This window comes from Balaenoptera acutorostrata, chromosome 5, assembly GCF_949987535.1.
Source record: "Balaenoptera acutorostrata chromosome 5, mBalAcu1.1, whole genome shotgun sequence".
Taxonomy (NCBI): Eukaryota; Metazoa; Chordata; class Mammalia; order Artiodactyla; family Balaenopteridae; genus Balaenoptera; species Balaenoptera acutorostrata.
Genome location: NC_080068.1, coordinates 22,977,534 through 23,003,380, shown reverse-complemented (window position 1 = coordinate 23,003,380; position 25,847 = coordinate 22,977,534). Strand labels below are relative to the sequence as shown.

Sequence of the window (25,847 nt, the reverse complement as noted above, 5' to 3'; positions counted from 1 at the left end):
GTTTGCACTTAAGGTGTTATCAGGGCTGTGTTCCTCTGAAGCCTCCTGGGGAGGATCCTTCCTTGCCTCTCCTAGCTCCTGCAGCCCAAGGCATCACCCCAGCCTCTGCCTCAGATGCCACATGGCCTTCTCCTCTGGTGTCTCTGTTTCTCCTTCGGTGTCTCTTATAAAAACACTTGTAATCAGATTTAGGGCCCACCCGGGTAATCTAGGAAGACCCCATCTTGAGACCCTCAACTTGATCCTATCTACAAAGACCCTTTTTCCAAATAAGGTCACATTCACAGTCTCTGGGGGTTAGGATGTGGACATGTATTTGGGTTGGGGGGCCAGGGGGGAGGCACCATTCAACACACTGCACTGGAGAAAAATACATCGCGCTCAGCCAAGGGGTGGGGACCGGAGCTAGTCTACCTTCTCCCTTCATCCTCTCCGCGTGACCTGCTCCCCTCTCCGCCTACCTGTGTCCGACAAACTTTCCTAGGAGGGAGAATCATTCTAAGCTGCCAAAGTGTGATTGAAAGTTAAGCAAAAAGCCATCAGACACTTGGTGTACAATTAGATGGAAAAATAGAACATGAATAATTCATCCAGCTTTGCCGGGGGGAGGGGAGCTTGCAAATGAGTCTAATTATGCTCCTTCCCGAGAGAGGTCAGTCCTGCCATGAAAAAAGCACCGGCTACACGTGGGATTCATGCAGCTGATTCTGAAGTGGGCATGGGGGAAGCCACCTGTGGGTTAATCCTCGAAATGAAAGGGCACTCCAGGGTCATACTCAAGCCCTGATTTTGCAGATAGGGAAAACCGAGATTTACAGATGGAAGTGATTTCTGCATGTGGAACTGAACATTCCAGAGAGAGGTAAAACCAGACACCTGGCCCAAGGCCCCCAACTTCCAACCCAGCACTGGTCCTGCCAAAGTCCAGGCCACTGTGTATGGTCAAGTGTCTCAAAGTCCACAGGCATGTGGCCACTCAGGTGGGAGTCCCGGAGGAGTGTTTGTGGTGTCTGTTTGGGACGTAATTACCGTGCTCTGGAGGCTTCTCCACGCCCACTTCGCTGGTCAGGAGTCCATCTCCAGGCCCCTGCTCTGTGATGTAACCATAGGGATTCAGTAGGGACAGCCCCTCTCGATAATTTGGCTCTCACACACCCAATGGCCAGTGAGGAGCTGGCACCCACAGGGAGATCCTCGTCCTGAGACGAGCGGAGCCAGAGGTCTTGGAGAAGCCGTCCCGGGACTGGGTGACGGTAGACCCGGTGGGATGGCCACGCCCTGAAGGACGCTGTGCTGTCCTGGAGGTGCTGGGTCAGGCTGTGGGCCCTGGGATTCAGAGGCACACATTGGCCATGACCGTGCTTTTGTCTTCCTCCCCCAGCATCAGGTGGAAATGAAGCTCTGTGCTTCACATCATCTTTCCCCAGCACCCACTGTATCCAGTCCTTTGTTTGAAGCAGCAAGAGAGATTCCCCGAGTGATGCATAGGCTGTAAGAGCCGTGGTCCACGGCTGTTGATGGGACCCAGGCATCGGAGACTCTGTCTCCTCAGCCCATGCACAGGGTCCCCGGTCCACGTGGGTTCCCCCCTCAGCCGGCTCTGTGTAGCCCTGGTTCAGGCATGTTAGCTGTAGAGCCTGCAAACATGACTGAACCCCGCAGACTTAGCCATCATGGCCTCGTTCAGAGTTCTAGCAAGCGTTTGCAGAAGGCAGGCCACAGCTGAACATGGTTGTTGTGAGGCTGTCAAGAGCGGTTAGAGTGATGCGGGTCACGGGAAACAGGAAGCAGGAAGCACGTCCACTATGATCCAGCCAAAGGCAACACCCATTTGCGTGGCCTTGGCCCCTACGTGAGTCTGGGACCAGGGTCTGGGGGCCTGGGAGAGGAGGCTGCACGCCACCACACTGCCCTCTCTCCAGCCACTGGCGTCCACGGCCTCCCAGGTTAGAAAGATGGTTCATAAAGCCCAGTTTCGGTCTCCACGAGCCAGAGTTCAGACATCATACCTCTGATCCCTTCTCTGTTGGACTGGATTCTAGAACAGCTTGAGGCCGGGAAGGAAAGAGTTTGGACACTGGCTCAGTCAAGAGGGTTAGGTGATCCTGAAGCAACAGTCAGAAAGTCGCAGAGGTGACAGGAGCCTGCCCATTGTCCCCTGAGGCTCAGGGCACAGCACGTGCTGGCTCTCAGAACTTCAGCCTGGAAGTGACCCGCATCACTTGTCACTTCTGCCCTCCATTCACTGGCAAAAGCAACAAGTCACAGTGGCCTGAGCCCCCTCAGGCCGGATGACAGGTCTCCCTGGGATGTTCAGGGAACCACCTACAAGGCAAGGCATCTTCACTCCCTGAGGAGTGAAACACGGTAAAAACCCACATCCCCTGACAAGTGACACAACCGGGGCTCAAACCTGACCTGTGTGCCCTAAGGCCTGGCACTTCTGTTTCTCCCAGGCCCTCTTTGGCTTTGGTGTCCCAAGTCCTGTGGGAGAATCTCAGTCCCGGTTTGCAGAACATCTGACAGGTGCTGTACTCATGTGCATTTCTTAAACGACGGCACTTTTTCTCCAGACACCATTTTAAGTTCAGTAGGAAATTAAAGCCGTTCTAAGCAGGCAAAGTCATCAGCGGGGGCTCAGGCTGAGAAGGATGGGGCTGCAGGTTGATGTTGATGGAATTCACATTCCAGAAGTCTTGGCTGTTTTTCTCTCTCAACCTTTAGTCTCACTTTTTCATGATTTAATCTCTGCTTCTTATCGTACCAGAAAACCACAGTTTCCTGGGAAACCAATTAAGGCACTGACGACATAGCTCCTTTTTTCCCTCTCTTTCTATTTTGATGTGATTCTAAGTTTCTGGTTAATGGTGTGCTTCTAGCAAGCAAGATTTGAGCATCTGCAGAGAGACCCTCCTCTGATTGCACAGATTCAACCATCTTTTCTGATGTTTTATAAATTCTACTGTTTACAGAAGTCAGAAAATGTTTCTTTCTTACTGAGAGAGGAAGTAGCCTGGGGCAGGTGGAGGAGGGGGGGCTGACAGCAGATGAATGTCAGAGTTTCAATCAGTATTTTCCAGATAATAAAAAATAATAAGAGCAACTGACATTCATTGGGCTCTGCGATGTGTTAGGCAGTTGCCAAGGGCTTTGCCTCTTCTTATCTTCACAGCAAACCTATGAGGATAGAACTGATAGCCCATTTTACAGATGAGGAAACTGAGTCATGGGGAACTGGTTGGATGGTGGGGGGACTCACCCAGGATCACACAGCCAGGAGGTGGCAGAGCTGGCATTCTCTGAATCCACAGCTCACATGCAAAGAAGAGGGAGGAGGGGGCATTTCCATCAGAGGGAAGGGCTGTGCAGAGCCCCCACGGGGCTGGGGAGACAAGAGACTGAAGGTGTCGCTGTTCGAGAGGAAAGTGCCTATAGGGCAGAGCCACTAGTAGGATCTGAAGCCGGAAAGGTAGAGAGAGGCCAGGGTATGCCAGGCCTTAGACGCTACAGCAAGGGGTTATGATTTGCTATTGTAGGCAACCGCGAATGGACAGGAATCCAGCCTCACCACTTACTGCTGAGTCACCCTGGACAAGTTGTTTACCCTCTCTGGGCTCCAGCATTTCAGTCAGAGATACTTCCTTTCCAAGCAACAAAATTCTTGACGCTAAACAGAAAATGGACTTATTGGGTCCTATATTTAACCGTCCAGGGGTTACCATTTTCGGGTGAATCCTCACGTAGGATTCTAAAGGTACTGACAGATCTTTCTCTCCATCCACTCTGTCTTTGGGGCCGTCTGCCCCCGCCCCAGTCTCCGGGTTTCCCCTTGTCATGGCAGCAGATGCCGTCCCTTCCTCTCCACACCACCCAGCCCGCAGAGACGACAGAGCTGCCTCCCAGCGTTCCCAGTATTCCAAGTCTGGAGCCCCTCCACTGGCACATGTGACACCATATGCTTATCCCTCGTGGTGACTGTGAGTGGAAATGGAAGGCACAGATTAGAGCTGAAAACCCAGAAAGGCAGAGAACCTTTTCCCCAAAGCAGAGTCTTGATGCTGTGGGCGGAAGGGAGTGGGTGCGGGGTGGGGGGGGTGGGGGGGCGGGGGAGAGGGGGGAGGGGAGCCAACGGATACCTGTCCACTCAGCTCAGACACGATTCACAGAGTGACGGGGAGAAGTGCAGTTGTTCACCTAGTGTGTCCACAGCCCAGCATGTAGTAGGCACTCAACAAACGCTCCTGGCCTCTTGCTTGGCAACTGAAAGAGGAGGGGCAGAGGGGAGACGCCTCAAGGGTTGCCCTGCGTGGGGCCGGGCAGCGGATGGGCACTGGCTGGAGAAAGGGCACAGGTCAGGAAGGAGGCGGCAGTCCCGCCTTATGGGGACAGTGGACGGGCACCCAGAAGGGACAACCAGCAGGCTGTCCGACGACAGTCAGGTCTGCAGCTTGGGGACTCCGTGGCGGGGTGTTTGTCCAGGAGTCTCAGGAACGGAGCCAGCTCAGACGCGGGGCAGGTGGGTGCGCCGAGGAGAGGCGTCGGGAAACCCGAGGGTCTCCGAGCTGGGAGAGGCAGAGCCGCGAGGGCGCCCTTCCTTCACCGCCCCTTCCTTGACTCGGCCACCCAGACATCGTGGACATCAAGCCGGCCAACATGGAGGACCTCACGGAAGTGATCACCGCGTCCGAGTTCCACCCGCACCACTGTAACCTCTTCGTCTACAGCAGCAGCAAGGGCTCCCTGCGCCTCTGCGACATGCGTGCGGCCGCCCTGTGCGACAAGCACTCCAAACGTAAGTGCGCATGCCCGCCAGGGCCCCGGCGGTGGTAGGCGTGGGCGGGGCCGTCCCGGTGCTGGAGCCCGGCGGGGTGGGCGGGGCGTGGGGGTGTTCCGGATGGGCTGGGGGGGAACTCAGTGTCTCCTTAGTGCTGCTGGAGGGGGCACCTGGTCCTGCCACCCACTGCCTCCACCCCAAGTCCCTCCACAGACGAGGGCCAGGGAGCGAGCTGGGCACTGGAAGCCAAGAAGGGACCACATTCAGCTGTCACCTTCTCCAGGAAGCCTTCCCTGATCTCCACATTGGGCCAGGTCCCTCCTCTGAACCCCCAGAACCCCCAAAGCTTTCCTCTCACAGACTAGCCACACCCTGTGGAATTTTCTGTGGCTGCTTCGTCTCCCCCAGCAGCCTATGCACTCCTTGGGGTCACCTCATGCTGGAACCCGCCACAGGGCCAGCCACGGGGCTGCCACAGAGGTGCCAAGGAGATTCGGGGCTGACCAAGGTCCAAGGGAACCTCTTAAGACAACCACCACCGCCACAGAAGAGCTCACACTGGACACTCTGAGTCAGGCGCTCCACCTCTCTCTCTCCCTGCATCATCTCATCTCATCGTCACACGAGCTCCCAGCGGGTCCCGCACAGAGGGCAAAACTGAGCCTTCAGGGAAGGGCGCAGGTCACCCACACTGAAAAGTGGCAGGGTGGGACTGGAACCCGGGACTCTGGGACACCCCAACCGGTGCTCCTCACCCCCGGGCTGAGCTGCCTGGTGCTGGGCTGTGCGGCAGCTGCCCACAGACGCGGTGCTCCCCACAGACGCGGTGCTCCCCACAGACGCGGTTCTGCCCACAGATGCGGTGCTCCCCAGAGACACCTGAAGGCAGAGGGTCAGGCCACAGGGTCGTCCCTGGATGACTGCAGGAGTAGCAGGGGGCAGGGGGCAGACATGGCCCCAGCCGGGAGGACAGGGGCTTCAGTTCATCTCTGTATCCACCCCAGTGCCTACAGCAGTGTCTGGAAATACACACTTGTTGAATGAATGAACGAATGAACGAGTGAACAAATGAATGAGTGGTGGCCAGTTGGCCCCTGGAGGGCTTTATCAAAGACTGGGTGAAGGAGGCAGAGGGCTGTCGGGAGGGACAGGGTCACTGTCTTCCCCCCGGGAGCCTGGTTTCCCTGGGCAGCCAGAGAGGACAGTACTGCCCCAGCCCCCAGGCACTCAGGCCCAGGACTGTCTGCAGCCACCAGCCCCTCCTCCCTCCTCGGCCAAGTTCTGTCCCCTAGTCTTACCCCAGCCCCCTTCTCCGCGTTTGTCCACACACTCGCCCGGCTTTCCTCCTGTCCACAGCCAGGCAGGATGTCCGCTGTCTGGGTCTGCACTTGTTGGAGCTGCAGTCCCCCGTCCACGAGCCCCAGGGCTCCCCCAGAGGAACCCTGGGAACACCCCTTCTCTGTGCGCCGAGCCTTCTCCCGAGGGCTGAGCTGTCAGCTCTCAGGGCGGCGAGGGCAGATCTCCCTCTCTGGGTGGAGCGGGGGCCAGCGGGGCACACAGACCATCCAGGCAGGCTGTCTGTACCTGCCATGCTCCAGGCACTATGCTTGACACAGGGGTGCAGCAGGAACCAATGGACAGACAATAAACTCCTAACTAGGTGATGTGATGTCCAGAAGTGGTGAGTGGTGTAAACAGCCGCCAGAAAAGCAGAGTGTAGGGAGGGTCATGTCAGTGCCACTGACTGAGGAGGTTACAGTGGAACAGTCTCTCTGAGGTGCTGAAGGAGTGCGCCATGCAGATCTCTGGGGGAAGAATCTTCTAGAAGGGGGACACTGCAGGGGCAAAGCCTCCAAGATGGGAAGGCACCAGCGTGGCCAGATGATGATGTCTGTATAATGGAATATTGTTCAGACATTTAAAATACTGACTTAGGAGGTTTTTAATGACATGGGGGAATGATGTTTAAAGATTCCGTGGGGGAGAAAAGCAAGGCAATGGCTACTTCACCGAAAGAATGGAAACAGAAAAGCATGGAAAGAAATACTTCCAGAAATTGTCCCTGAGTGTGTGTGTGCAGGAAGGTTGGAATTTAGGGAGAATAGAGATGGTTTTGTGTCCGCCCACGCTGCTTGAATGACGTTCTTCGTGGGCTGGATGTGAGAGTCAGAGCCCCTCTCGGCTTCTGTACTGTGTTAGCTGGTTCCCTGGGGTCTGAACAAGCAGCCACCCACCAGGGCGGCCACCACTCGTACATATCCCCAGCCCAGGCACACAAGCGTAGATTCCAGGCACGTCCTCGTCATACGCCTGGTGGTGTGCAGCTGCATGTGAATCAGCCCACAAAGTCAAGTGCAAGAGCTGTAACTTTATTTTGATGACTCAACCCCATTGAATTTCTCGTCCCCTCTCCTGGGGCTGCAGTGAGTATTAATTAACTATAGGGCCACGGAGAAGTCTGCCTCTCCAGAAGTTCCAGAAGGCTTTGGCACGGCCAAGGTATGAAGGGAGGGACATCGCACCTTCTGACCTTTTTCAGTGCCTGGTGACACTGAGGGCAGGAAATTTTTGCATAAATGCAAAAATTATGCTTTTGGCATAAATATTCATAGATGAAGTCGGCCTTTAATTTTCTTTGCCTACGCTCTTTGCCCAGTTTTATTAAGATGATTGTTCTCTTGTAAAATGAGCTGGCTGGTTTCTCTTTTTTTCCCTAGAATATTTAGTATAATATATCAGCTCCTTGAAGTCTTAGTAAAACTCAAGTGTAAATCTTTTTTGATTATTGGTTTATATAGGTTTTCTATGAGAGTTAATTTGCATCAAAAATGTATTTTAAATTTTTCTAGAATTTTCTTTTCATTCTCAAACTCAATATTCTGCACTTTCTCATTAATGCCAGTGACAGGATTGTTCACCAGTCTTTGTACAATACATTGCAGCTTCTGTTTTCCTTCCCTCATTTAATTTGCCATAAGCCGTGAGTAGAGGAGATATCTGCCCTGCTGTCTGCTTTCTCCAGATCGCGTTTGTTCTTAGCCCTGTCTGGCAAGGAGACGATTGCCAATTAGGTTGTTATTTTTAATCAGAACAAATGGTTGTTATTGGAGCCAGGTCTTTTTTTAAAGAGACTTGGAGGTTAGGACCCGTTCTTTGCATCTCACTTCTATCCATTTATTCAGTTACTACTCAGAACTCAGGGGATGGCTGATAGAGACATCCCCAGAGATGAATGGTCACAGCATCATTTTCTCAACCGATAAGACTGTGATTTTCTGTTCACTGAAGGAAGGGCGTCCCGGATCACAAGTGGATCACGTGTTGACTTCTGCCGTTGGGCAGATGAGGAAACCGAGGTCAGAGAAATGCAGTGGCTTCCCCAGGCTCCTCCCCATCAAGGGCAGAGCCAGGAAGCACGAGCTACTGCTACCCAGCCCACAGCTTGCTGTCTTTCTCCAAAGCAGTAGAAATCCGGGTCTTTTGTCTGCTAGTCATTAGGACAGGGTAACCATGGAAACGACTGTGCTTGAATCCTCAAAATAGGCAGTTATTTCTGCTTTTCACAGCACAGAGTCTGCCAAAAGGAAGGGCTGTGCCCAAGCACGAAGATTCCCTAGAATAGGTGGTAATGGCAATCGCTCCCCCTGGTGGAACCCCTACTCTGTGACAGCCCGATGCTGGGTGAAGCAGGAACCGCAGTTAACATTGGTCAAGGGCTTGCTACACACCAGGTGCTGCTCGAAGTTTACATCTCATTAAGTCCTGAGAGCTACCCTATGATGGAGGTACTCGATTATTCATTTTATAGATGAGGAAACCGAGTGTATTGGTTTCCTCTGGCTGCTGTAACAAACAGTGGCTGAAAACAACACAGATATATTCTTTTACAGTTCTAGAGGTCAGAGGTCTAAAATTCAGGTGTCGCCAGGCCTGCATTCCTTCTGGAGGCTTCGGGGGAGAATCTGTTTCCTTGTCTTTTCCAGCTTCTAGAGGTCACCCACGATCCTTTTCCATCTTCAAAATGCATCATTCCAACCCCTGCTTCCATCATGCGATCTCTTCTTCTGCCTTTGACCTTCCTCCTTCCCTCTTATGATTACAGAGGACCCACCTGGAGAATCCAGGCTAATCTCTGCAGCTCGAGACCCTTAACTTACATCTGCAAAGTCTTGTCACGTGAGGTAGCATGTGCACAGGTTCCAGGGATGAGGATGCGGCCGTCTTTGGGGGCCATTATCGTTTATCACACAGAGGCACAGAGAGGTTAAGACATTTCCCTAAGGTCACACAGCTAAGTGGAACCAGGATAGAGGCTCCAATAGTCTCATGCCTATCAGCCTGTGTTCCTTCTCACTTAATCTTCACAGAAGCCTTGAGAACAAAGAACTCTTATGGAAACTGTGGGTGAGCCAGGTTCATTTAAAGGGTCTGGGTGGGGTAGACTCCCAGGACTCATCCCTGGTAATGGATTTGGGGTAGAAAGACCAGACCTAGCCCCCCTCTGAGGGAGAGGCTCCAGATATCTGGGGGCAGAGCCAGGGTATAGCCCCCAACAGAGGGCACAGCCAGGGCCCCGTAGCTGGATCCTGAGGCCCGTGTGGCAGGAGCAGAGTCAGGGGAGGTGGGGGTGAGGTTAGAGGCGCACGGAGAGAGGAGCACATGTGGAGAGCAGAGGGTCCACATGCAGAGGACTTTACAGACCATGGCGGGGGCTCTGGGTTTACTCTGAAAGGACGGGAGCCACAGGGGGCTTTGCTTGGCTGTGTTTTAATAGGAGCCCCCTGGCTGCTGAGAGGAGGGTGGAGGTGGGGGCCAGCTGGGAGATTAGCCCAGTAACCCAGATGCAGGGTGCTGGTGCTCCGAGCGGGGTGGGTGCGGTGAGCGGAGGGGGTCGGGTCCTGCATCCGCACGGAAGGTCGGCTTTGCCCACGGGCTGAATGGAGAATGGAGAGTGAGAGAGGGTGAGGGGTGGCCGCAGGCTTTGTGCAGAGAGAGGGCGCCTGCCTCTATGGAGCAAGCAGACTGGTTAGTAAATGGGAGCGTGACAGCGGGCAAGTTTCTGAAGGCTTTGCGGCTGCTCTGATGTGGTCAGCTTTAAATTAAGGTGGTCGGAGGAGGCATCTCTGCACCTTGAAGAATGAAAAGGAGTGAGCCTGGGACGAGAGGCGGCAGAGGGAAGGGGGTGAGGGGCCTGCCGCGAGAGGGGCTTGGCTGCAGTGGGGTGAAGGGACAGCTGTGGGGTGCAAAGACAGACAGGTGGGGGGCAGATCCTGCGGAGCGGGGGGCCACGGTTGGGGTGGATGTTATTTTGTCCAACGGGGTCCATCACACGGTGCTGAGCAGGGGACAGTTATAAGCAGAGAATGACAGTTGCTAACTCATCAGTGAGAGTTCATTGTGCCCACCGCCTTAGAGTGACTGCCTGTCCCTGCTCCTTCTGCACGGCCTCAGCCTTCCCGGTGGCGCGGTGTCAGGGGCGGGAAGGTGGTCTCGCAGGAGGCACCTCCCCCAGCAGTGGCATCGTGCGGGAGCGACAGGTACCCTGTGATCCACAACCCCACTGCTTCTCCCTCTGCTGCAGGGACCACCCCCCACCCCAGCTCCTCCCGGAGCGCAAGGTGGGAAGGTGGGACTAGGCTGGATACGTGTGCTCGTCTTTCAAGTGGAGGTTCTCGTATAACATCAGAGCAGAGGAGGGACCCGTTGCCAGAGCAGCCAGGAGCAAGGACTGGGCAGGGCCCGTCTGCTCCTTCAGGCCCGTCTCCTCCTGTGCTCTCCACGTCCGCAGACCTGCAGCCCCACTTCCGTATGTCCATGTTTCTCTCCAGGGTTTCACTGCCCTGCGCCATCGTCCCTGAGCGTGTGGCTCAAGCGAGGGCAGCTCTTCCATCAGCCCTGAACCTCCCTTCATCCCAGCCCCACCTGATCAATTCTGCCTGCTCAGTTTACCCCCCACTTCCCCACCCATGCCCAGAGAAGACCATCCACATGCTGACAAGGAGGAGTGGCACATTGCTGGTGCCACTGAGAGGGACACAGAGCAAAAGCCATGGGCCCCCAGAGGCCGCTTCTAGCAGATACAGGTTTCACTGCTGTGCCTAGATATGTAAGTGGCATCACACCAGGTGGGGAAAGAAATATGTCAGGAAAGGCACGGGGAAGAGGCCACATGGGCAGGCAGCACCAGAAGGTTCTGTCCACTCTGTGAGCAAGGCTGGGCTCTGAGCCTGGTTCCAGGCTGGGCAGGGATGCCGGGATGACCAGTGACAAAGGCAGAACCCCCTGCCCCAAGAGCTCACAGCTCATGGTGTGACATCACCCATGAGGTGACCAGGCGTGCTCACTGATGCCATACAAGAGGGCATCCCGGGGCTGTGCGGGCAGCAAGGGTGAGCATTTGATTTCTTTGGAGAACATCTGGACAAGCTGCACAGAGAACAGGATGTTTGAGTTGGGGTTCTGAAGGATGTACAGGAGTTGGTGAGAAAGACAGAGGCTAAAAATGGGAAAGGAAGTTTCAGGGAGAGAAAACAATGTGGAAAATAACTATAAAAATACTTATGCAGTTTTATTGAACAGCTACTCAAGTCCCTCACTGGGCCAGGTGCTTCTAGGTGTTACCTCTGGAGGTCTCACCATGCTTGTCCTCCAGGTGAGGAAACTTGGGCTCAGAGAGGTTAAGGGGCTTGCCTGAGGTCACCCAGAGCTTGGCTCTGCCCTGCTGCCTGGTATATGGCAGGGCAAGGGTTAGGATAAGGCAAGCGAGATGCCTAAGTCACAACATTGAAGGAGGCATTCATTTAAAGCGACCCCAGAGTGACTTGTTCAGTGTGGTGCCCTAGGGGTCTTGCTTGCCTCACCCTGTTCGAGGCCCTGCGAATTTGGGCATGTGAAGCTGGGGCAGCAGGCCGGTTGGGGCCCAGTTAGAAAGGAGCTTGGCAGCTACATGTGGGATCTTGAACCTTGATCCTGTGGGCACTGGGAACCATGGAGGGCTTTAAGCAGAAAAGGGACACATCAGAGTCGTGTGCAAGGCTGGAGAGGAAGGCTGGCCCGCACCTTAGGCTTCACTTCTGTTTCCTTGGATCACGGGTGCTTCAGAACCTCCCCAGGGTCCCTTCACTTCACTTCACTTAGGCGAGGGTGGCGGGAAGGGGGGTCCTCACCCTTCCCCCGTGTGTGACAGCGGCGACACCCAGAGAGGAGGATGCGATTGTCAGGGAACCAGCTAGGGCCACGAGAGCCTTAATTATGCAAAGTTATTTTTTAAAAAAACGTCAGACAGAGATTTCTGCTGTTTTGGAGCCCTCCAACTACAAAATAATTAGGGCAGGGGAGAGAGGTGGGATGGAGCCCACCACGAGTGACAGGGGCTCTGGGATGCAATTCTTTAAACTCTTGACAGCAATCATTACTGTGAAATGTCCTTAGTGATTCCGTCAATTAGAAAGGAGACCCTCTTATCTCTTATTAATGGCCTGGGGACGTGCAGGTTTTGTGGAGGGGAGGGGGAGGGGAGGGATTGATATGGAAGATTCTGCAGTCTTTTGACAAATAATAGTTGTATCAAAAATTTCATAGAAATATTTGACAAGAAAACGAAGAACTTCTGGGTATAACTTTTCTCAGGCTTGTTAATATCCTTCCCACTAATCTTTTTCAGTTCTGGTGCTTTTGTGCTTAAAAAAAACCATCAGCATTGCCCAAGTACAGCCAGAACTGAGGCTGCAGTGGGCCGTTTGGTGCTTCTGCTATCAACTATGGATTAGGTCATCCTCTCAGCCCTTGACCTTTGTGGTTTCCTGCTCCTGAAAGCTAGCAGAGGACGCAGCCCCTGGCTCTGTGACATCCAGTATGGATGCTCCTCTGTGATTTTGGTCCCCATCCGCCTACCGAAACCCCACAACGCGTGCCAGGAGCTCTGCAGGGTGCAGGGCAGAGTGAGCTGGACCAGCCCTAGCGGTTCGGGTGGAGGCTGGAGGGATCCACCGAGGCAGGCGAGGGGTAGAAAGTCGGGGTGCAAGAGACAGACCCCGCTTTATGCTTTTATGTCTTACCTTCTGTCTGACGCCTAGCAGCAGAGGTGCTAATTCAGTCGAGAGAGAGTTCCTGCCACATACCAGGGGGAGTGCTGGGGGCCACCCAGATCCCTGAAGAGAGTTTGAGGTGCATCTTCTTTCAAACCCTCTGCCCCATTTCTCCCAAGTATTAGGTCTATACCCCTGTCCATTTAAAGACAATACAGAATCTCAGTGCTTTAGTTCAAGTAAGAAATCAAGTATTGAATTTGTCTTTATTCCAGGCATCTGAGAGAAGAGGGAAATGTCATTGATTTAAATTGTTTGGCTTAACAAAGAAAAATTACGAATGTGTATACCTGCAACAATAAAGGTGTCAGTGTACCAGGGCACAAAACACAATTATGTGAGATGACCAATCAGAATGCAGAGGTTTTAGAGGCTAAAGGTGACCCACAAGGAGGTCTCCTCCCCACTGCAGGGAGGAGAATCCTGGAGAAAACCAAATCTTGCCACGCCCTTCCTCTCTCCGAGCCTTTCTGTGGCTCCCTGTTGCCTACAGGATGACGCCCTTCCCGTGGCTTACAGCCCCTCGCTCTCGCCTTTCTCAGCCTACGTGGCCTTCAGCTCATCCCTGTCTCAGGGCCTTTGCACGTGCTATGACTTCTGCCTGGAGTTCTACTCCCTGGTATCTCACGTCATTCACGTCTCTGCTCAGATGTGCTCTCCCATAGAGGCCCTGTCTATCCAAATCACCAGCCCCCATTTCTCTCTGTCTCCTCACTTACTTTATCTTTCTTCCACCACGGCCCAACGGTATCGCATGTCACTGAGTTTTACTGTCTGTCTCTGGGAGGAGAATGTGGGCTCCAGGAGAATGGGGGTGTTGCTCACTGCAGCATTCCAGGGCCTCAAACAGTGCCTGGCTATGGTGGGCGCTCAGTATGGACTGGTTAACTGAGAGTATGAGTGAATGCATGTAGGCATGACCACATGAGAGCATCCGATTGGCATGAAATGTTTCCAGCCACCCTGCAGAGGGGAGCTGGGCAGCAGTCGTATCTCTGGGAAAGGCAGGAGCAGTGTCTACCTTGGAGAAGAAGAAGAATGGGTTCCCAGATGGGGGGTAAGGGGCTGGGACAGACCTGGGAAGTGGGCTATGGGACTTTCCCACCTAGGAGGGGCCAGCAGGAAGGGCACTCCTGTGAGCCTCTGGGGACATGTGATCAGCTCTCTGCTTCCCTGTTTTAAGCCTGGAGCCTCGAGACCAGCAGGCAGGACAGCCACTCAGCCGGTGCCCGTGGGGACAGCTGGGCAGGTTGTCAAATGTTTAAAAGTCCTTCCAGACTGGCTGTAGATGGCTGCCAACCCACCACCCCCTCCTCTTCCCTGACCCCCAGGCCCATCCATGGCCCAGGTCCTAAATGGTCAGCAGGGACCCTAATTTCCATCCTGCTGCAGCACCAGGGCCACTGTAGGATCTGATTGTCCAGTGAGGTGGGCAAACTATTGGGACAGCCAGCAACAGACATGGAACTTGGAAGAGCTTGTCCTGCTGCCTGGGAACCTCCTTGTGTCAGGAAGGCCTGGTTATGGGGGACAGCAGGGAAGGGACGCTGCTTGGGGAGCCGCTCACTGCCCACTCTGGGATCTCTGGTAAAGGCAGCAAGCTGTTGCCTTCAGGGGTCAGGTAAGCAACTACCTGTCTGGAGCAGCTGAGCTAAAATAATAGGAGGTGGGTGGCAGGCAGCAAATGGGACTCAGGCTGCATCCCTGGTAGCGAGGTTTGATTTTGCTACAACCCGCGTGGCAGCCAAACAGAACATACCTATGAGTGGGGCTTGGCCCTGTGTGCACCATGAACAGAGGCCCCAGAGCCAGTTAGAACCACAGGCAGTGCCCAGCCTAGTCCAGGACGTGGTCCAGCACCTTCGAGGATGCCCGGACACCTCACAGTCCTGGCGTTTGGCATCACCAGCAGGAGGCAGCAGAGAGCAGCACATTGAGTACAGCTCTGGGTTCACATCCCTCCTCCACCACTTTTTCCAGCTCTGAGGCCATCCATGCCTCAGTTTTCTTGGCTATAAAATGGGAATATTAGTGGTACCGACCTGATGTTTTTATTGGGGGGGTTAGATAAGGTAACACACGGGAAAGGCTCAGCACAGAATCTGGCTTAGAGTAAATGCTCAATAAACACTGTTCCAAGAGCTGGTTCTTCCCTCTTTGGAGGATCCATCTGGGCCTGGGCCTGACCTGTATTTAGTTATAAGTTTGATGAATGAATAAATGACCTACCGCATGAGCCCAGAGTGGAAACGGAGTCGTCTGTTGCTTGGACCCCATGGGTGGGAGCGGCCCGGTGACAGTGCTTGTTTTTGTCTCCGCAGTATTTGAAGAGCCCGAGGACCCCAGTAACCGCTCCTTCTTCTCGGAAATTATTTCCTCCGTGTCGGACGTGAAGTTCAGCCACAGCGGCCGGTACATGCTCACCCGCGATTACCTCACAGTCAAGGTCTGGGACCTGAACATGGAGGCGCGGCCCATAGAGACCTACCAGGTGGGCACTGATGCCTGGAAAACCTCGCAGCCCCTCTGAGGGTGGGAGACCCGCGGCCGCCCTTCCCTGTGCTGAGAACTCACACTGAGGGGCTTTCCCAGCTATAAGGTGGCTTTCATAAGCCCATTTTGCAGGTGAAGACACTGAGGCTTGAGAAATCAGGCAGCTCATCCCACATAGCTCAGCCAAGGACGGACAGGAGAACTTGCTCAGCCTCGCCTCACGGGGAGCTGTGTGTCATCTGCTTGCTGGCTCCCGCCCTGAGGCAGGGCTGTGACTAGGCCTGCAGTCCAAGGTCCAGGGGAGAAAGATGAGCATCCGGCTGGGCTCAGTTTGAGGGTGCAGACGATGGCTTCCCTCCCCCGGAGCCGGCGTCTGCAGTCCTACCATTAACACAGGCTAAGCACTGCCCTCTCCCAGGGAGCGTCCTTAGCTAGTGATACAGCGGTGAAATGGGAGCGGGGTACATTTCTAAATCCTCGGTGCAGGCTTCTTCAGCCAGGCATACAGGATGAAGCATGGGACACCTTCCTGGAAAGTCGTTTATTATTTTTCTGTTATGATTCATCCATATATATTAGGGAGTAGAAAACAAAATTCATGTGATGTTAAAATTTGGCGGGGACTGGAAAGAAATATGGGACTGTTTTAAAGCTGCGCCAGTTATGTCTTTAGCTGGGGCAGTCTGGGAGGCTTCTTGAAGGAGGTGACATTTGTGCTGGACCTTGTAGGATGAGTAAGATTTGGTTGTGCAGATGTGAGTGGGAAAACACCCCCCCCAGAAGACCCAGCCAAACCCTCATAGTGTCACCAAGTATTGGGTGCACACAGAGTGCCACATATATTTTTCACCTCTATTCCTTACTGCCCCTGTGAATGGGGTGATATCGGCCCCACTTGACAGGAAGGGAACCTGGGATGCTGAGAGGTTAGGATATAGGGAGCTGCCTTACAGTTGGGCAGTGACAGATTCGGGGCCCAAATGGGAGCTGCACAGCCCCCTTCCCTGTCTTCCTTCCCTGCCAAGGCCTGGGGTGGGGCAGTGTCCTGGGAGGCGGAGGGGCCCCACTGGGAAGGGGCACAGAGCTGAGAGGGGAAGACGGGGTACTCAGAGTCTGACCTGGGACACGTGTGCTTCTGGCAGCTCCACACCCACAGGGACGTCTGGGGCGGCTCCGGTGCCCTTCCCCCGCCCCCCAGCTCCCTCGGGATGATGGATTCATGAAAGGGCCCCTTTGTTAGCCACTTGTGTTTACTGGAGGTCCTGCCACTCCCTCCGGTTCTGACCCACAGGCCTCCTGCTCCCACTGCACCTCCCAGGAAGGGATCAGCCCCTCCTCTACCCTTGGGAATGGGAGGGGTCAGAGATTGGGGCAGGAATGACTTAACCCCTGCTCAGACCTGTGGGACTGACTGTTCTGGCACCTTCCCAGAACATGCTCTTCCCAGAGGCTGCCCAGGGACATGACTGTGTCAAACCCCCTGAGGCCCCTCAGCCTTTCGTGTCCCTGGTGTCAGCAAAAGCCCCCAGACCCTGAAACTAAGTGCAGCGTTTAATGTGAGCATTTTGTGGGGAGAGGATCCAGAGCCTTCAGATTCCCAAAGCACGTGAGGACCCAATAAAGCGGGAGAATCACTGCTCTGGAGGACCAGGTCCAAAGCTGGGTGCTTGGCTTCTGGCCCAGCTGACCTATTGATTCTAAAATAGTAATCTTTACATAAAACCAACATACCTAACATTTTTTAGCTGTTAGGGGCTAGAAATTGTGTATAACAGAATTGTGTTTGGCTGACTTGCAGTACTGAATAGATAGGGGCTTTTCTCCCTTCCCAAGAAGCCTGGAGTATCCTAGAATACTTAGTGGCTTTGTGACCTGCTCTGTAGCCACTTCTGTGATTTAGTTCACCATCGTTTGAGTGTTGGTTTTCTACCTTCATGTTTGATACCTCATGGTGGCAAAACGGCTGCCACAACTCCAGGAACTATGTCAACCATCCATTCAGGAAAGGAGGAAATGTGGAAGGCTGTGCTGGTTGGATCTGTGGTATGTTTTATTATGAACACAAAAGCTTTCCCAGAACACTCCTCAGAAGACCTCTTACAACTCATTGGTTAGAACAGGCCCATGACCAGGCTGGAAAAATTAGTAGGTTTACGGCCTCCGTGGTTGAAGAAGACAGGGAGAAAAGGGTAGGGATGGGTGTTGAGTGAGCCTTAGCACGTGCTTCATTGACCTAAGACCTTGGCACACTTTTCCTCTTCTAAGCCTCCCAGCTGTCCTGGGAGGCGGGGACAGTGTTCTCTCTATCCCATTTTATTTGGAGAAAATTGAGTTAAATGGCGTATCTGTGGTGGTAGAGTAGCAAGCGGCCGACCTTAGATTCGTCTCTCTTACTCCATAGTCACCACCTTTCCTCACCCTGCCACCAGAGGGCAGGAGGCACTCAGTATGCAGGAGAGAACAGCACGTGTGTTTGGACGAGTGCATCAGTGAGGCTGCCTTGACTGCAAGGAGCACACACAAACGTGCCAACCTGGAGGGGGGAACACGAGCATCTTAACAATCTGTCTGTGGCCAGGAATGACATCAGGCGCCATTTATCCCTATTCATCTTAGTCGTACACATACGGGGCTGGTGCTTTGTGCCCCACTAGGCCCTGGGCTCAGAGGGAGGGAGGAGCCGTGGCCTCACCCTCAAGGGTCCCAGATGACAGGCACACAGTGAACCTGAGCCTGGTGTGGCCATGGGCTAGGAGACCTCTAGCCACAGACACACACCACGTGAGAGGCGCTGAGGGCTTCTGAGGAAGCAGAGTGGAGACAGGGGAACAGCTGGGGGAGGGCCCTGCTATTTCTTCAGACAGGTGGCCCACCCGGGGAGCCCAGCCCCACCGTCTCCAGTTGCCTCTAACCCCACTCATTTATTTTTACAAAATTGTGTTGCGGTCCTGTGATGTGCCAGGCCCTGTGCACCCCGCTGGGAAATTGTTAGGGAACAAGACGAATAAGTCCTGCCTAGAGGGGCATCCGTTTCAGCAGCGAAGAGGACCAGAAACCAAGCAAATAGGTGAAATAATCACAAGCTTCCAAAAGAGTGACAAACCGGGGGCTGAGGCAGAGAAAGCAGGGATGCTGAAGCCCAGGGGAAATAAGGGCATGAGCCCTCTACAGGGAGGGTGTTCCCAGAGGCGGGAAGAGCAAGTGCAAAGGTCCTGAGGCAGGAACATGGTTAGTACGCCCAAGAAATGGTGAGGAGAGACTTCCCTGGGGGGTCCAGTGGTTAAGACTGCGCTTCCAATGCAGGGGGCGCTGGTTCAATCCCTGGTCAGGGAACTAAGATCCCACATGCCGCACGGCATGGCCAAAAAAAAAAAAAAAGGAATGGTGAGGAGCCAGCTGGAGCAGAGTGAACATATGGGAGAGAAGAAGAGCCTGAGGTCAGAGAGGTGACCAGGGGGACTTGTGTGCACCAGAGGGTTTTGAGCAGAGGCATGACGTGATTCAGCTTGGTTTCAAAGGGATCCCTCTGCTGCCTGTAAGATAGACCAGGGCTGGGGATTGGGGTGTAGGCAGACACAGGGAGAGTAGTCAGGAGTCGTTTGCAATAAGCTGGGTGGTGGTGCTTGGAGCAGGGTGGCAACGTAGGACAGATGTGGTGAGAAGGGACTGGGCTCCGGATTGCTTTGGATTCTGGACAGGCTGAGTGTGGGTATGAGAGACAAGAAGTGTGTGGAAACATGCTGTCACCTGTGGCCTTTGTACCTTTGTATGGGAAGGATGGGGGATGGTAGAGGGACCAGGGTTCACTAGCCTCGAGGGGTCTGGATGGTCCAGTGTGGGCTTTGGGGAGAGAGGTCCTGGCTGGAGAGAAACATCTGGGTGATGTCAGCGTATGGACAGAATTTAAAACAGGAGTGCAGGGAATTCCCTGGTGGTCCAGTGGTTAGGTCTCGGCACTTTCACTGCCGAGGGCCCGAGTTCAATCCCTCATTGGGGAACTAAGATCCCATAAGCTGCGAGGCACGGCCAAAAAATAAAAATAAAGCAGGAGTGCAGGTTGAGTGGGAAGAGAAGGGCAGCGGAGCAAGCTTTGTGGGCGGGGTGGGCAGGGAGCCCTCTCTGGGGAGGGGCATGCCATCCGAGGCCTGAGGAAGTCCTGTGTTAAGAACCTTCCAGGCTGCGGGGTCAATATAAACACACACTAAGTCAGGGCAGGAGCCTCAGGTACACCTGATGCCCCGAGAAGTCAGAGAGAGAAGTTCAGCCCGGGGGAATCCAGGGGGGCTACCAGAGGAGGAGACCTACTCTAACGCTGGGTTTTCAAAGATGAATAAGAGGTTCCCTGACAGAAAAGGACAAAAACCCCCTTTTTCTTCCCCACCCCTCCCTGCACTTGACCCTTGGTTTGTGGCCAGTGTCACTGCCCAGCAGGAGTTGGGCATTTTTTTCTCTCCATCCCTCCGTAGTTAATCGGGGTCGCAAACACCTGCCTTGTGCTTTGCCCCATGGTCGTCGCCCTGAATCTTCATGCTCTTCTCCGGCGGGGGGGAATCTCATGACCCGCTTTTCAGACGGGAAACCTGAGGCTCGTAGCAGCTAACTGACTCCCCTGGGTCACAGAGGGGCAGAGCCAGGAGTTCAGGCTTCATGTTACCCATTTACCTGCCCCTTCCGCCACCCAGAGGGCAGGGCCATGTCCCCGAAGAGAGCTGGCACCCAGGAGGCCCCGTGGGTGCAGAGCTTGTGGGTTGGGGCTACAGTCAGATGGATGCAGGTCATGGGGCATCGCCATCTCTCCTGTGGTGTCTGGTAACCCTGGGAGAGGATCCTGGTCTTCCACTTGTACGCTGTGTGACTCTGGGCCAGTTACTTAACCTCTGAGCTTCAGTGCCCCATCTATAAAACGGGACAGGTGGCGTCTGCCGAGATCACGCTTGAGAGCCCTGTGTGAATTCTCCTTCCCCTTTTCTCCATGATGATCACCAGTGTGCGCACGGTGACTATGGTCCTCAGGGGACATGACCCTATACCAAATAGTCACTTACATTTGATCCCAGAACAGCCCATGAGGTGTGTGCTCTTATCACTTTAAGGATGAATAAACCAAGGCTCAGAGAGGTGAAGACACTGTCCAGGGTCACACAGCCAGGGAGGAGCAAAGCCAGGATTTGGTCCCCGTCGGCGTTATTCCCTCTGTCACTGTGACTCTCCCCTCTCTGGCCACAGCTCAGGGGTCGGCCATGGGCCAGGCTATGGACCCTTCCCGATGAGCAGGGCTGAGTTGGGAGTGCCATCCAGACCCCGGAGGGCACAGCCCTGCTCAGTGAGACCCTCCTCGTGGAGGGGGGCCAGGACTGTCGGGGTGCCCCCCTCGACTCACCCCGTCCCCTTCTCTCACCAGGTCCACGATTACCTTCGGAGCAAGCTCTGTTCCCTGTATGAGAACGACTGCATTTTTGACAAGTTCGAATGCGCCTGGAATGGGAGCGACAGGTAACCTCAGACCTTGGACCCCACCCACCTAACTAGGGACCTTCCACTCTGCAGGGCCGGCTGGTGACCTGGGCAGGATGTGTCAGGGGAACTAACTGTTATCAAGCCTGAGGAATCAAGGTGTTCCAAGGAGCCCCAGTCTTTCTTGTGGCAGGTTCGAGCTCTCAGCTCTCAGATTCACGGGCAGAAATGAAACTTCATGTTCTGAAACTATACCTAACGTCCATGTGGAGCCCTGTTCTCCTGAGTGGTAGTGGAAACATCTTTAGTCAATTCCGGGTCCCTCACCGTGCAGCCCCTTCCCCAGGTTGTCAGGAGTGAGGGCTGTTCAGGTGCCAGAGCCCCGAGGCGGGGAGGGCTTTAGCCACCGGTCTACACCCGCCTCCACCCTCCTCCGGCCATCGTGGTTGTAGCTTCAGGCCCACTGGGCTCCGGGGAGCATGGCGGAGCTCCTGCACCTTTTGGGGCTGGGGGCTTCCACAGGTGCAGCCGCCTCTCACAGCCCCACCCACCGGGGAAATGGCTCTGAGCCTGACCTGAGTTCCTGCTTCCCCATCACCTGGCTCAGCCCAGGGCGAGTGTGGACAGGCAAGGCCCAGGGCAGGGACCCAGCTGACCAGACCGTGCAGGGATGGAAAGCACTCTGGCCAGGAGATCGGCCTGCCGCCCGTCTCACTTCACTAGCGGAGCGGGTTTGGCGAGGGAGAAGGGGCGGAGGGAGAAGGGGCGGAGGGAGAAGGGGCGGAGGGAGAAGGGGCGGAGGGAGAAGGGGCGGAGGGAGAGCCGGCAGCCTTCGACTCAGGTGCCATCCCGGGGTGCGTCCATCCACGTGAACCCCGTCAGTCCTGCGTGTCCGGCCGGGAGCAGGCTGGGCTGTCCCCGATTTCTGAGTGTGGCCGGCACCGCCGTGGTCGTGTGAGAGCTTCTGTGCTACCACCCTGTGTGGCTGTGAGCACAGACACACCAGGACCGTCAGGGAAGATGGGTGGGGACCCAAGGGGGGGTCGAGCTGCTGTGTCCGGGGTGGGGCTCCCCTAGAGCTTCTGCCAGCATCCTGGGGCTCACTTGGCCTGAGGAGTCTCCAAGTGGACAGTGCTCTCAGAGGAACCAGTACGGTGGGCACAGGGCGTCCGCTGAAGGACACTTAGAAAACCAGGTGGAGGCCCTGGCCTGAGACCGGGCTGATGCAGCGGGGTCAGAGGGGACCCGCAGCACTCCCTCCAGGGGCCTGCCCCCAGGCTGACACACTGGGGGTTCCCCAGGGATTACCGGCAGTAGGTCTGGGGCTGGGGGTCTATTAGAATCTCAGAAGATGGTAAAAAGGGAATTCCAACACTACTGTGTGTGTGTGTGTGTGTCTCTCTCTGTCTGCCTGTCTGTCTTTCTGTCTTTATGTGTTGGGCTCCCAGTGGTTGTGACCACTGCCCGCCTTTCCTTCACATCACCGCCAGGGGGCGTCCATGAACAGGGATGCTGGGCTTCAAGAGACTGGAGCCGCCTTCTCTTCCTGGCTTTCGGGTGCCCAGCCTGGAGCTGCTGTCCTGCCTCTCATCCACCACTTCCTGCCATGCACTTTACATGCCAGCCACCCCAGCCTTGGTAGTCCCTGCCACCTTCCTCCACAACCCGCTCTACTCCCACTCCCTGGAACCCTGACACACTGCACCTGGCTCACTCCTGCTGTCACCTCACTTTACTGACTCAACTCAAGGCCACCTCCTCCAGGAAGCCCTCAGGGTCCTCTGCATCTTGACACCCCCAGCCTCCTGGGTTTTCCTTCTGTGCCTTTGCATTTATTACATGTTTTCATCTTGCCTCTGTTTGCCTTCCCCACTGGTTGAGGTGCCCCTGGGAGTGGGACTGTCGCTCAGCCCATCCTGAGCCCCTCACTTGGGGCCTCAGGAGTGTCCAGTCAATGGTTGTTGACCTTCTGGAAGGCATAGGGGTATGCCACCTCCTTCCACTTCAGCACAAGCATCCTATGAGCCCAGCAAGCCCCATAGCAGAGGATCCCAAGGTAAATAAAGCCTGGTCCCGGCCTTCCAGGAGCTCAGAGGCAAAGGGGAGAAGCAAGTGCTGCCCTCCAGGGCCCTCAGCCTTGAAAACCAAAGCAAACCTTCTGAATCCCTCAGCTCAGCGTTTTCTGTCCTTCTCATGTTAATGGGAAGCTTCCAGTATGCCAGTTGCATAGGTAGCAGCACAGAGCTGGTGGTTATCAGCACAGAGCTGATAACCCTCACAGCACCCCTTACCCAACTCTAGCAAGACTTAGATGTGCAGCCTGGGGTCAGGGAAAGGGCAGCGGTTTTGGGGTCAGACACCCTTGATTTCCAGACCGTGCTCCACCACTCTCCAACTGCATGCTTGAATAAGCCACCTGACTTCTCTGAGTCTGCTCACCTGGAAAGTAGTTCTAATAAATCATGACTTTCAAGGGCTGCTTTGAGGATAAGACCCTGCGTGTGAAACTCCTGGCAAGGCCATGGCTCCATATTGGCAGCGGATGGTCCGATGATTTGCACACACCGGTCTGTTGTTTGTCTTGTCTGAAAGAACCCTGCTGAGCCACCAAGACCCACCTCAAATGCCACCTCTTCTAGGAAGCTCCCCTTGACCTGTTCTGCCTGGGAAGAAGGGATTTGTGTCAACCAAGTATCTTCCAGTTGCAGGAATCAGAGAAGCCTAAGCTTGTTCTGAGAAGTTCCAGCAAGGCTACCCCAGGGCTCATGCTGTACCTTTGGGGCCATCTCCTCTCTGTCCACTCCCATCTCTGAGCCTCCCTGCTTCTTCTTAAACACTAGCCTCATCCTCTCCTACTACAGATGGCTCCCCCTTGCTGTTCGGGATGGTGACCCCAAATAGTCCCCCTTCCATTGTCCTCTCAGCCCACAATCACCCTTCTAGGTATATGGAAAATTCTCATGGAAGGCTCTGATTGGCTTTGTTTGGGTCACATGCTCACTTTGGAGCCAATCAGCATGGACATGATTTATTGCATGCCACAGTTGGCCAGCAGGGGGCGGTAGAGCACCATGATTGTCACACTCTCCAGAACCACAGGGATGGGGCAGGAGCCTTTCCCCAGTGGAAAGAAGAGAGCCTGGGGACAAGGGCAGCCAGGACCGTGGTCCCCACGTGCAGGTGAGGAACATGAGGCTGGCAGAGGTGAAGCAACTTGCCTAGATGCAAGCCAGGGCAGGGACTGCCCTTTTCCCTGTTAAAAGAACCTTCTGGAATGTTAGAGAACACCTAAGAATGGGAGCAATGGGCCATCCTGTCCTGGTGTGGTTTGCAGGGCGCTGGGACCTGGTGTTCCGAGGTGAGAGAGACCCCTCCCTGCAGGTGTGGTGGGTCTCCCTCCCCCACAGAGGTGTCAGCTGGATCCCTCAGCCAAATGGAAGGAGGATTAGCAGCTGTGTGGGTTACAAATAACTTTAATGATCTCACTCTCCCTTCCCCTGATGGCTCAGGAGAAGGATGGGTGTTGCGTGAAAGCGCCCACTGGGTTCTGTGAACTGTTCCCTAGAGAAATGGGTGGCGGGAGGGCGGCCTTCTCTCTTCTCTCGCCCCTGCCGGCAGGGAGGGAGGGGGCGAGGCCCCCCTGGTCGGGCCCCTTGGCACGCAGATTCCTTCTCTGGGAATCCGTCACCCACTCTCTCCTTCTGCTTCCCTAGTCTTGGGCTCCCAGTCAGACAGGTGGGTGGGGCTTCAGGCCACACGGATGGTTAGAATCCAGAAATACCTGTTGGCATTTAATACATAACAGGAGGTGGGATTTACTGAGCTCAGCACTGTTCTAAGTGTTTTACCTTGTTATCTAGTCCATTCTCACCAGGGGCTGGGGTCCCTTGTTACCCCATTTTATAGATGGGAAAACTGCATGGGGAGCTAGGAAGCATGTCAGGGGCAGAGCTGGGATCTGGACCCAGGTGGCTGACCCGACCCAAGCACTGTCCACACTGCATGTGCTTGTGGAGCATGCCTTTGCCTTTGCCTTTTAGGCCCAAGTAAAGCAGGTGGAGAGAGAAAGGCCTCCCTCCCTGTCTTCCCCAGGTTACCCAGCATCAGGGCCTCCTGCCCGGCTCCTGACCCCAGTCTGAGCTGGTGAGCTCCGCTCTTTCCGTTTCACAGCAGCTGCTCTGGGCCCAGGGAAGGGAGGCCTTGGCCCTTGGGACTCTCTGATTCCCCCAACCAACATGCTGCACCTACCCCCAAGCTGCGGAGCCCACCCCGGGCGGGGACATCACAAGGAGCGGGGAGATGAGGGAGGGGTGGAGGAAGGAGAGAATCCACCTTCTCCTGCTGCTGGCTTAGCAGTGTCATCCCAGTGTCACCCAGTGTCCCAGGGCCAGGCAGAGCGGGCGATCAGGAAGGAGCAAAAGCAGGGGTCCCCTCATAATGAACCTCAGCCCCCCCAGCTCCATCGGCACTGACCTCCTGTGCACAGGTCCCTGTGCCGGGGGCCCGCCCTGTGACCCACCCAGCCTGATGCAGAGCCTGACACCCATGCACACCAGCTGTGGGAGTGACAGGGGGCGTCTGGCGGGGTCGCAGGCAGGCCCCCCTCTTGTTGTCTGCAGACAGGCCTGGTGGGCTTGCTGCCCTGAGTCGGGAGGTCAGAGTTCATCCCCACTGGTCACCCCCGACCCCCGAGGCCTGAGGAGTTCCTCGGCAGGGCGTGCACACGCATACACACACACAGACACACAGACACATACGCACGCGCACGCACGCTGGCAACTAGCCCAGCGCACCCTCCTCCTCCCTGCCTCGGGCTCCTCCTCGCTCACCTTGCAGAAGGGGCTCCAGGCCTCGGTCCGGCCCTGCATGCTCACCTGGCCCGTGCTCGCAGCCCCACTGTCTCTCCTGAACACGAAGACTCGGGCGCGGCTTCCCCGTACCTGCAGTGGCCCTTGGTCGCTGCCACCTGCTCCCCTGCCCTCCTCTCGCCCCTCCAGCCCTGCTGTGTCTGAGAGGCAGGAAGAAGGGCAGCGGAGAGT

The 25,847-nt window shown here is 55.2% G+C and overlaps 1 protein-coding gene across 2 annotated transcripts in view; it reads left to right on the top strand.

The window, feature by feature from the left end:
* The window catches only part of PPP2R2C (protein phosphatase 2 regulatory subunit Bgamma), a 139,672-nt gene that overhangs the window by 107,523 nt on the left and 6,302 nt on the right, over window positions 1-25,847 (top strand). For both annotated transcript variants that reach the window (XM_007172929.2, XM_007172930.3), the window contains exons 6-8: window positions 4,628-4,792; window positions 15,183-15,352; window positions 20,756-20,847. In XM_007172929.2, the coding sequence (XP_007172991.2) occupies window positions 4,628-4,792; window positions 15,183-15,352; window positions 20,756-20,847 (427 nt within the window). The remainder of the gene's footprint in view (window positions 1-4,627; window positions 4,793-15,182; window positions 15,353-20,755; window positions 20,848-25,847) is intronic.